The 12,251-nt window shown below is 41.1% G+C and overlaps 1 protein-coding gene across 2 annotated transcripts; it reads left to right on the top strand.

The window, feature by feature from the left end:
• Positions 1-4,092: 4,092 nt before the first annotated feature.
• Positions 4,093-7,744, top strand: LOC140525923 (HLA class II histocompatibility antigen, DM alpha chain). Of its 2 annotated transcripts, none has more exons than XM_072641711.1 (5): positions 4,093-4,294; positions 4,946-5,230; positions 5,989-6,267; positions 6,488-6,622; positions 7,507-7,744. In XM_072641711.1, the coding sequence occupies exons 1-5, from the start codon at positions 4,204-4,206 to the stop codon at positions 7,509-7,511; spliced, it is 795 nt and encodes a 264-aa protein (XP_072497812.1). In that variant the 5' UTR covers positions 4,093-4,203; the 3' UTR covers positions 7,512-7,744. The 2 variants fall into 2 exon arrangements, with proteins under 2 accessions (XP_072497812.1, XP_072497811.1); XM_072641710.1 differs by having other exon boundaries at positions 4,112-4,294; positions 4,943-5,230.
• The last annotated feature ends 4,507 nt before the right edge of the window (positions 7,745-12,251 follow it).

Raw genomic sequence — 12,251 nt, 5'->3', positions numbered from 1 at the left:
AGAAGAGCCTAATGGCACTCAAAACCTCTTCTTTAGCTGGAAATTTGGCCAGAGAGGGATTGACTTCTGTCTGAAGTATGAGGTCAGTGGCTTCAACATTGAGTAATGATGATCTGTTGAGAACACTATGGAACTGTTCAGCCCATCTCTGCAGGATCCTGTCCTTGTCACTAATTAATGTGGCTCCATCAACACTGAGTAGTTGAGATGCACTATAGGTCTTTGGCCATAAACAGGACATCATAACAGCACTTTGGATTGTTAGTATAAGCATAAAACTGAATTTCATCTGTATTTTTATTGAGCCAAGAATCTTGCATCTCTTTAAGCTTTATCTGCACTTCACTTTGGATGGAGTTAAACACTGCCTTCTTAGAGATGGATGAACTATCTTGTTGGTAAACTCTGTGGTGCTCATTTGTAATTTAGCAGCTTCTGAGTTTCCCCATCATTTTCATTAAGCCAGTCTTGATGTTTGTAAGTGTTCTGGCCCAGATGAGTAAATGAGCAAAATGGCCCAAATGAATAAACTCCAAATCTCTGAAAGCTATTCATTCCTCTTCTGCTCCACTGTTGCCAGTCATGTTGGCTCAGCTTTCCCTCCAAGTTATACAACAAACTGTTCTCCCATGGATAATCCAAAATCACTCTGATCTGTTGATCTTAAGTCTTCTGGTAGTTGTTTTACCTTGGGGCTACTGCTTTTGTTGAATGTGAATGCTTAGCTTGAAAAGGATAAGTCAATGATCAAGTCAGCTCTCTGAACCACACATTGCCTTCATTACTCTCACGTTCTGTCTGTCTCTTCTCCTTACAATGACATAGTCTATTAAATGCCAGTATTTGCTGGAGTTTTATTGCATTTAGATTAATGGCAGACAGTGTTAGTGATGAGAAGGTCATGAGATGCACAAGTCTTCAGTAGCAAGTGACCATTGCTGCTGTTACTTCTGACTGTTCCTCTCAAGAACTCTCTACCATGTCTGATAGTCTATGCCTACTCTGGTCGTAAAGTCACCCAGAATTATAAGCTTGTCCTCTTTTGGCACATTGATAATGAGGGTCTCCAGGTCTTCATAAAATTTTTCTTCAACCTCATAAGGGTTTGTCATGGTGGGACCATAGGCACCAATGATGGTAGTGTGGTACTTTCCTGCAAAGAGCAATTGCATTGTCATGAGTCTGTCATTCACTCCTTTTGGAAGGTATACACGCTTATTTACTAGATAAGTTTTGACTGCAAGACCTATGCCAGCTTCACAGTACTCCCCATCACTGTGGTCACTTAAAAAAAACTTCTATCCAGCACCTACTTTGGTAAGCTGGTCTTCATTTGCCAGCCTTGTTTCTCTCAGGGCTGCTATTTGTATGTAGTACCTCCTCTCATAACATGAGCCGTTCATCTTTCAGATCTACTGGATTTCATGTTGTCCATAAGCATGGGAACATTCCGTATGATGGTGAGTGGAATCATCTTCACAAAAGTTTTTGTATCCTTTTTTGTGTTTCAACCACCAGGTAGGATCCCAGCCTGCTGTAATAAGAAGGCCAGAGTTGGGTGAAGCAGACAATTTTTAGGGCACCATTTCTAGTCCTTTCTTTATGCCAGGAGGTGAGCAGTGCAGTCTTTAAAAAAGGCTGCTTAGACACCTAGGAGGCTGCTTTCAGTTCAATGAGAAGTTGACCCTATGGCCTGGGCTGACTGTGTGAAGCATTGTTACTATAGATCCCAGTGTATCTCCACCTACTATTTCATCACTTGACTATTACCACAGGACTCTGAGTCAGGTAAAAATGGCAAAATGGTATTGTAGATGTCTTTCAATTCACACTTAAATTGAATTTAAGTGAGGCAGAGTTGTGCAGTCACCAGCCTCATTGTCTCTTCCATAGTCATCAAAATCCAGTGCTGAGGCTAAAATCAAGATGACTGATGATGGCTTGGGATGCAATGGATGACCTTGGTGTCTTGGATGTCTAACCAAACTCTGAGTGTTCCATAGAACCTGCTTCAGTCACCCTCATGGCCGTTGGAACCAATTATTCTCATTCACCCATTCTACCAGGGAAAGTCTTCACATGCTTGAAGTAGACACCCTCCTAACTCATCAACGGATTTGAGACCCCTCAGTTACTCTCAACTTGTTTTAGCCTGTCTGCCTAAAAGGTTTAGTGGGTGTGGCAGGTGCATATGCTACAGCTTCTTGGAGCCAGACACAGGTGAATCAGGTGGACACCAAAGGTGGAAAGCAGCCCTGAAAAAGGCTAAGCAGCCCCCACACCAGAGGTACAAGTCTTCTCTGAGACCCCTATACTCCTTTTGAAGGGGAGACATGGAAGGGGAAGAACTCATTATGTGCCAGGCACTGAGCTCAGTGCTTTACAGATACTCAGATGATCCTCACAACAACCCTGTAAAGTAGGCATTATTATTATCCCTATTTTACAGTTGAGGAAACTGAGACAGGCAGAATTTAAGCAACTTATCCAGGGTCATCTGACTAGTAAGTATTGAAAAGCCTGATTTGAACTCAAAACTTCCTGTCTGTAGACTCAGCCCTCTATCCACTCTTCCACCTGGAAACACATAAAAGTGTTTGTAGGCAATAGGAAAGGAGCCAGTGGAGAGGGAGAGACTGAAAATTAGAGAGTAGGGTTGATACTGGGGGCAGTCTGTTGGACAAGACAGGAAGGACTGGGATCAAGGGTGCAGGTCGATGAGTATTTGATTCTTTACCTGTGAGGGATATTTGATCTTTCTACTGCCACATAGGTTGGAAAGATGCTCTACTTACTTTTACACAAAGGGATCAAAATCCTCATTGCATTTACATGTTGGGTGCTCCTTAATATGATACACATATGTTTGTGTTAGGGAGAAGACAGACAAGACTTTGCTAATTTCAGGATAAATTAAGGCAAAAGGAAGATCCTGCCAGGGGCCTTAAAGAAATACATCCCTGTCCAGCACAGGCCCCTGACATCTACCATCTCAATTACCTTTGCTGAGCACACAGACATGGGCTGCAATCAAGTTCCCTGGAAAATAATATTATACTGAAGTTACTGGAAGGAGTGTGAGTGAGTGAGTGAGTGTGTGTGTGTGTGTGTGTGTGTGTGTGTGTGCTAAGGAGCGACAGAAATTTGGACCTTACAGTAGAGGTATCCCTGATCCCTCTCCTTCCAGGGACTTCACCAAACTTTGAATAATATTTAAGTCAAAGCAAATAATTCAGCTCCTTTTTGGTGCATTTTCCTTAGGGATGAAAACTTTTCCTGTTCTCTCTTGTCCTGGAGGTATAGATATCATATGTCCAAGTATGTCTGTTCCAAAAGTTCATTTATAAGCTAACTATTTGGCATTTGTATGGAAAAATAACACATACGTGCATGTCTTTTAACTTCAGGGGCTGAGTTCTCCAGCCAGTCCATTAATATCCATTTAAAATCCATTTTGGGTGGAATAATACTAGCTCCTATTGATGTTCTATTAGAAAAACTGAACGGTGCTTTATTGACATGAATGATCTCATTTGGTTGATTTCATTGCTCCTTGAGGGCTGGGTCTTTTGTCTCTTTTTGTATCATCAGTGCTTAAAACACCACAAGGAAGGCATTTGCTAAATTTATTGATTGATTAATTTGATCCTCACAACAACAACTCTATGAAGTAGGCTCTACTGTTGTCTTTACCTTAGAGATGAGGAAGCTGAGGCAGACATAGGTTAAGTGACTTGCCCAGATCACACAGCTTGTGAGGCTCTCAGTCAGGATTCAAACTCAGGTCTTCCTAACTACCAAGTCTAGTACTCTGTCTGCTCTCTCACTTAGCATGATTACCTGAAAACAATTGTTCACCCGAGTAAGAGGAGAACAGTCTACCTAGAATGAGGCTGCTGTCCTAATACTAGATAGAGCTTCCTACTAAATGTCACGAGTTATTCCTCATTTCTCTAATCTCTCAAAAGAGACAAGACTTGTGTCCTCTGGGCTAAGGGACTTGCCTGAGCAACTGGTGATGTAATCATATAGTATTGCAACGATTGGTTCATTCTCAGTGGCAAGGACAGTGATTAGAGGACAGTGTGTGGGCTGGTCTGGACTTCAGGTTCCCCTCTGTAGGGGAAGTTTAGCGGTGTGGAAGGAAATTAGCTCTGCTGGGGTAGGAGATTGGAGCTTAGTGTGTGAAATAAAGAGCCAGACATGGGACCTGTGCAAAGCCTGGGAGCTACACTGTTACTCCTGCAGCTGCAGTCATCACTGTTCTTGTCTCTGTCCTGGGGAGCCACTCCAGGTACGAAGTGGGCATTGCACTAAGGTGCATAGAAAGTGGGAACCAAACATCAAGAAAGCCATTCTAATATATAGGGAAAGGGGAGGAATGGACCTTCCTATTTGGAGAGATCTAGTACTCCTTCTTCTACATCTCCTGGCCCTCTCCTTAACTCTTAAGGTCACTTCCCCTGTATTGTCAAGATGAGAGGAGAGTAGTCCTTGCGGGGGGCGTAGGGAGGTGGAATTTAGAGATCAAGGAATTCGACTAGATGATCCCAAGGTCACATCTAGGTCTAAACATGTAGGGAAGAACTCACCTATGCCATGGGGATTGCATAGTAATTTAGGGGGATCATCAAAGCTTCGTCCTTCACCTCTAATCTGTCCTGAAAGGCTCAGTGATTTTGCTTTTCATAAAATACAACAGATAGGAAGGAGGGAGTTAGAACTCATTTATGGGCAGATGGGAGTAGAACTGCCATGAATTCCTCTTCTTGTGGAGAGGGAGGAGGCCCTAAATCACAAGGGCTGGGACAAGTTTGCACCCATGCCATCTCTTGGAGCAGGTAACTATGGACACTAAGTCAAAGGCTGGGTGTGACAAGGGACAGGGAGGGAGAGAGGGTCTGTTCTTTTCCTGACTGATGTCTTTGGTCCATCTTCCCAGCAGTGTTGGCATCATTACTGGGGAATAGCCTACAGAACTATACATTCTCTCACACAATGTTCTGCCAGGATGAGCAACCCTTAGTGGGTCTGTCTGAGGTCTTCGATGGGGACCTGCTCTTCTCCTTCGACTTCTCCAGGAACACTCGGGTACCCCGGCTGCCTGAGTTTGGTGCTTGGGCCAGTGATGAGGGAGATGTCAAGATCATAGAAGATGACAAGGCACTCTGCCAGGATTTGCAGAAAGGTTTGAGTGAAACTTTTGAAGGCCGAATCCCAGAGGCTAGAGGTAAGGAGTCAACATGGGTGTGTGTGTGTGTGTGTGTGTGTGTGTGTGTGTGTGTGTGTGTGTATGAAGATTATAGTCCCTGTTTCTTCTTTCCCCTCTCTAAATCTCCACCATCCTACCTAACTCTCCAACCCTGATTCTGATTTTGTTTCTAGCCCTACCCTATGAACAGAGCCCAGTCTAGAGGTGGGAGGAGGGTAAGAGGCCAGACAGACATTTCAATTCATTCACCTGACTTGTGCGGAGTGGCTGACACTGCACTTAGCATTGGGGACAACATACAGCAAATATATGGCATTGTTTACCTCTCACCCTCGTTCCCATGGCTGGGATCACTATAATTCAAATACTTACTAGCTGTGTGACCCTGGGCAAGTCACTTCATTTCTGCCTGCCTCAGTTTCCTCATCTGTAGAAGGAGCATAATAATAGCATCTATCTCTAAGGGTTGTTGTGAAGATCAAATGAGATAATATTTGTAAAGTACTTTGCAAACCTTAAAGTGCTAGATAAATGCGAGCTATTATTATTATTGCTATTATAAATAACAATAATCCAAATCTAGTTCTGAAATTGTCAGAATTGCTCCTTTGATGAAAGCTGTACTTTTTGCCCCAGCCTCTCACCCCACCTTCAGCTTTCCTCTGGTGACTTTCTCCTTCCTCTTACATTCCTTAGCCCCCAAACCCAACCCCCTCTAGACCAATTCTCCCTCCCTTATCATCCTTATGTCTGTTCCCTTTATCACCTTCCTCTAGGAAACCCTGTGGCTGAAGTTTTCACTCTGGAACCCCTGGAGTTTGGGAAGCCCAACACTCTCATTTGCTTTGTTAGTAACATCTTCCCACCTCAGATAACAGTGACTTGGCAGTACAAAGAAGTTCCTGTGGAAAGCAGCAGCCCCACTTTTCTCTCTGCTATAGATGGACTTGGCTTCCAGGCCTTCTCCTATCTGAATTTCACACCCACTGCCTCTGATATCTTCTCTTGCACTGTGGCACGGGAAGGCGAACTCTTCAGCACTATAGCCTTCTGGGGTAAGGGTCTCCCTCTTTGTGCTTGGCTATCCTGGGGGAAGGGGAGGAAGGCCTATGGATGCCTGTGGGAGAAGCCTCCTGTCTTGTTCCTTCCCACCTTTAACTACAATGTAGTCCTCAAGACTTCCTAAAGTCCCCTTTAGCCTTTCCTTCCTAGATCTATCCCCTAGGCCATCACTTTTATGCCCTGGTCCTGACTCTGTCCTTTCCTTGTGTCCAGTGCCTCAGAATCCGATACCCTCTGAATTGCTGGAAAATATACTGTGCGGTATTGCCTTTGGCCTGGGAATTCTAGGCATCATAGTGGGTGCTGCCCTCATCATCTACTTCCAAAAACCATGTGGAAGTGGTGCAGGTAAGAGGGCAAGGGATGACTGGAGGGAGGGTGGAGTGAACCTAAGATGGTAAGAAGTGAGACCCAGAGGCATAGGAGGAACAACTTTGCCCTTTCGGGAGAGGGCAACTCATGATATTAGTGAAAGACCATGCAAAGGATATTGGGTCTTTTGCTAGGTACTAAGTGGGGAAGAAACAAACACTATCCCTGCCTTTAGGGAACTTATATTCTAGTTGGGAAGCCAGATCCCCATCTCTTAAATGTACAAAATGAACATAAATATAAGTATATAACATAAATGTGTATGTATATGGGGTAGCTAGGTGGTACAGTGGATAGAGTGCAGAGCCTGAAGTCAGGAAGACCTCAGTTTAAATATAGTTTTAGACACTTACTAACTGTGTGACCCTGGGCAAGTCACGTAACCTTGTTTGCCTCAGTTTTTTCATCTGTAAAAATGAGCTGGAGAAGGAACTGACAAACCAATCTTTACCAAGAAAACCTCAAATAGGGTCATGAAGAGTCAGACATGACTGAAACGACTGAACAACAATAAATATATATGTATGTGTATATATATATAGACATATATGCGTATACCCATGTATGCACATGTATATGAGTACAAACATACATATAATCACACATACATATATATGAATCAACATACATGGGAGTGAATTAGAAGATTCGTGATATGGGAAAGAAAAAGGCACATAGTACAGATAACATGGTGGGGGGAGGTTGTAGGGAAAGCTTTATTGAGAATATGCTTCTTAGGCAGAAGAAATGCTATTTGACCCCAAATTGAGCTGTGATACAAGCAGATAACAGGAGTTTTAGGTATAGGGGTTTTAGGTAAGAGAAGAATTTCTCCAACTAATAACTCATTCCCTTCTCAGACTGAATTGTTGGTGCCTGAGCCAGGCTTTCTTCACTTCTGTTGCAACCACTAGTACAGGAGGCATCTTTCCAGGGGATTTCATTCTGAAGGGAGAAGAGGCCCCCCTGAGTTGGGAGTTCAGAGGGCAGAGGCCCTTCCATTGAGAATCTCAGAGGGGCCTATACCAGAGGAGCTGGAAAGGAAGTTCCTGTATGATACCTTCTCCCCTATTTGTGACAATAAAGATTATTTCTTAATGTCTGATGTAGTTCCTTTCAAAATAGAAATAATGTTTAATATAGGACTTCTCCACCTGGATGTCCCCTAGTCATTTCAGATCAAGTGTATATACGTCAGTTTTCAGAAAATGTTTCCTTATAACTAGAGCTATCCCAAATTACAATGGGCTGCCTTAGCAAGTAGTGACTCCCTCAATACTGGAGACTCTCAGTGGAGGGGAATTCCTATTCAGGTTTATTTATCATTTCTACAAGAAAACTTGAGGTCTCTTCCCTGGAATTCAGCTTCTCCCAAAAAAGAATTCTCTTTCTCTCAAATTTCCATCTCATTTCTATTTTATGATGCTATTGTTTTCCTGGTCTTCCATATGGGAAACTTTAGAGTCATCTTTGACTCATCCCTTTCCTTCGATACTTATAACCAGAGGTGTGATGGTAAAGGCTTACAACAGGCTGTCTAGACTTTCTTAAGTCTAGACAGTCAATAAAACAATAAAATCAGCCTCAATTGGTAGCATTTGACAAGGTAAATGCTCAAGTTGAAAATTTAACAACAGGCTCTCACAAGCCTGTACCAGTTGTCTCCAGTACACCCCTATTTATGGGTCAACCACTTACCAAACCTGTTTCTTTTTTTTAAATTGAATTATTTTATTTGTTTTTAGTGTTTGACAATCACTTCCATCTATCTTAGATTTTTTTCCACTACCTCCCCCTTATTCCTCCCTCCCTCCCCACTTCCTCCCTGAGACTGAGTACAATTTTATATAGGTTTGACATGTACATTCCTACTAAATGCATGTTGCATAGAAGAATTAAAACAAATGGAGGAAACCATAAAACAAAACAAAACAAAACATAACATAATATAAAAGAAAATGGTCTGTTTCTGTCTGCAGTCCAATTCCATAGTTCTTTCTCTGGATGTGGAAGGTGTTTTGCCTTGAGTCCAGTGGAAATTTTTTAAGTCCATGCATTTCAATGAAGTACTAAATCTACCAGAAAAATTTCTCACACACTGTGGTTGTTGCTGGGTACAAAGTTCTCCTGGTTCTGCTCCTTTCACTAAGCATCAGTTCATATAAGTCTTTCCAGGTTTCTCTGAAGTTTTCCTGTTCATCATTTCTTACAGCACAATAGTATTCCATTACATTCATATACAACAACTTGTTCAGTCATTCTCCAATTAATGGGCATCCCCTTGATTTCTAGTTTTTGGCCACCACGAAGAGAGCTGCTATAAATATTTTTGTACATGTGGGACCCTTTCCCATTTCTATGATCTCTTTGGGATAGAGTCCTAGAAGTGATATTGCTGGGTCAAAAGGTATGCACATTTTTGTGGGGATATTCCAAATTGCTTTCCAGAATGACTGGATCAGCTCACAGCTCCACCAACAATAAATTAGTGTTCCAACTCTCCCACATCTTCTCCAACATTTATCATCTTCTTGTTTTGTCATGTTAGCCAGTCTGATAGGTATGATGTGGTACCTCAGAGTTGTTTTGATTTGCATCTCTCTAATCAATAGTGATTAAGAGCATTTTTTCATATGATTATAGATAGCTTTAATTTCTTCCTCTGAAAATTTCCTTTTCACTCTTTTGACCATTTATCAATTGGGGAATGACTTGTATTCTTGTACATTTGACTCAGTTCTCTATATATTTTAGAAATGAGACCTTTATAACAGACGTTAGTTGCAAAAATTCTTTCCCAATTTTCTGCTTCCCTCCTAATCTTGGTTGCATTGGATTTGTTTGTGCAAAACCTTTTCAATTTAATGTAATCAGAATTATCCATTTTGCACTTCATAATGTTCTTTATCTCTTTTAGGGTCATAGATTTCTCCATTCTCCATAAATCTGACAAATACACTGTTCCTTGCTCCCCTAATTTGTTTATAGTATCAATATTTATACCTAGATCACGTATCCACTTGGATTTTATTCTTGTTTACGGTGTCAGGCATTGGTTTATGTCCAGTTTCCACCACACTGCTACCCTATTTTCCTAGCAATTTTTGTCAGACAGTGAGTTCTTATCCCAGAAGCTGGGGTCCTTGGGTTTATCAAACAGTATATTCATTAACTACTGTATCTTGAATACCTACATATTCCACTGGTCTACCCCTCTGTTTCTTAGCCAGTACCAAGTAGTTTTGATGATTGCTGCTTTATAATACAATTTGAGATCTGGTAAGGCTAGGCCGCCTTCCCTAGCATTTCTTTTCAATAGCTGCCTAGATATTTTGGATCTTTTGTTCTTCCAGATGAATTTTGCTATTATTTTTTCTAGCTCTAGAAAATAATTATTTGATAGTTTAATTGGTATGGCACTGAATAAGTAAATTAATTTAGGTAGAATTGTCATTTTTATTATATTAGCTTGGCCTACCCCTGAGCAGCTGATGTTTTTCTACTTACTTAGATCTGACTTTATTTGTGCAAATAGTACTTTGTAATTGTCAAACCTGTTTCTTTCTTCCTTTGAAATCTCTTTCCTTTAGTCACACTGCCACCACATAGTCTAGAGGATGATAGAATTATCAGGACATAACAGAATTGTGGTTATAGCCTCCTAGCTGTCCTGTTTGTCTTCATCCTCTCTGTTCTCAAATTCTTCTAGCATCCTTTTTCCAGACAAATCTTAAAACTCTGATATCAAATGTTATTGCCCTACTTAAGAATTTTCAGTAACTCCCTATTTCTTAAGTCAAATCTAAACTCTGTTTCCATTAGTAACCTGTTGCTCAGATTCTTAGCTCTGAACTCAGGTTGAATCTCTATAGTCACTCATGATGGCTAAATCCCTACCCTTGGTTTAGCTCCTAGGCACCATCTGAATTTTGGTCTTGCATCTCTAAGGGCCCTTTTACCAGCTCTCCCAGTTACAAAACTTTTGAATACAGGATTTGCTCACTATTCTCAGGATTTTGAAGGATTTCTTTAGTCCTTGTCTGCTCAAAGACTACAGTGAGGCAGTGATGTCTTCTTGCCTCACCAGCCTACTCTTCCTGGGGCCTGCTCCTTCCTCTCACCACCTGCTCTGTTTCTGCTACCACTATGGCTGATGTGATGAATACCGCCACAGTTCAACATAAGCTCTAGGCTCAATCTTGGCTTCACCATCTCTCTCAGAATCCTGGCTGCCACAAGATGAAAATGAATGCTCCTGGTATTTAGGGATGAGGTCCAAATAAAAATCAACCTCAGGACTTCCAGTAGCAACAAGTGTCATACTTCTAATTCCCAGTGAACATCCACTGGTCACCCCGAGATACACATCTGTCTTATGAACTGTCTTGCAGTTCATAAGATTATAGCTAGAAGGGATGATGGAGGCCCACCTACCCTGGCCCAAGGTCATAAAGGTATAAAGTAGTAGATTTGGACTCTAAGTCCTCTGCTTCAAAACTTATCTTACTCCCATGTACTTCTATACTGTCAAAGGTCTGCTGTGTGCATCAAATATTGATTACTTCTCCTATACTTCAATAATTTGATTCCAACTTACTAACTGGCTCACATGAACTCTCACTGTTAATCAGGCTAGTGTGCTCATTATTCTATGTATGTTCTTGGCTTTGTTCACGGTATTTGCTTCATGTGAAATATTTTCCCTCCTCCTCTCTGCTTAACTAGATTCTAGCCATCCTCCAAAGCCCCACTGGAGATCCACCTCCTTAATGGTAGCTTTCCTGATCTTTCTAGTATTCAAGGATCTTTGGCTCCTCAGAACTTTGGTTACAGCTGGAGGAGACTGTAGGAATCCTCTAACCCAACTGCTTCACTGAGGAAATGGAGATCCTTTTTTTCTTCTTTTTCTCAGTTTCTATTTATTTTTAATTTATAGAATAAAGCAAGCATTTCTATAACATAGTGCAATAAGAAAGATGACTGCATATGAAACTGCAAATGTACTATGTACAACCTGCTATTCCTTTCAAATGTAAAACAAGATTATCATGTAAATTTCTTTTTTTCCCCTTTTTCTTTCTTCCTTCCACCCTAGAGATGGCTACCATTAGATGCAAATAGACATATATATATATAAGTAAAATTATTCTATACATACTTCTATTTTTCAGTTCTTTCTCTGGATGCAGATAGCATCTTTCTTCATATGTTCTTTCTCCTTTAACATTAAGAGCTGAAATTTGGAGAGTGCTTTGCAGCTTACAAAGTTTTTATATAGAGTATCTCCTCTGATCCTCATTAATGGTTTAATTGCAATTAATACATTTGTGTGGGTTTGATCCTACTCCTGATCCTCATTAACTATGTAATTTTTATGTCCCAGAGGCTCAATTTCCTTATCTGTAAAATGGTGATGAAATTTATACTGTCTACATCACAGAGTTGTTATGAAGAAAACACTTTACAAACATTAATGTGGTATATAAAATTAAATGACTACGGTTATTGTTGCATGTCTTTTCTCCCTAACTAGAATGTAAATTTGTTAAGGTCAGAGTCCATTTCTTATGAATCAATGAGGCAACTAAGTGGCCAAGTGAATACA

This window comes from Notamacropus eugenii, chromosome 2 (genome assembly GCF_028372415.1).
Source record: "Notamacropus eugenii isolate mMacEug1 chromosome 2, mMacEug1.pri_v2, whole genome shotgun sequence".
Classification (NCBI taxonomy): domain Eukaryota; kingdom Metazoa; phylum Chordata; class Mammalia; order Diprotodontia; family Macropodidae; genus Notamacropus; species Notamacropus eugenii.
Note: the sequence above shows the minus strand (reverse complement) of the source record. Positions and strands in the feature narration are given on the sequence as shown.

Bases quoted from the DNA above. Each gene is read 5' to 3' on its own strand.
- LOC140525923 (XM_072641710.1), top strand. From the start codon at position 4,204: ATGGGACCTGTGCAAAGCCTGGGAGCTACACTGTTACTCCTGCAGCTG. The intron at 4,295-4,942 runs GTACGAAGTGGG...CCATCTTCCCAG, and splicing joins GTCCTGGGGAGCCACTCCAG to CAGTGTTGGCATCATTACTG. The intron at 5,231-5,988 runs GTAAGGAGTCAA...ACCTTCCTCTAG, and splicing joins CCGAATCCCAGAGGCTAGAG to GAAACCCTGTGGCTGAAGTT.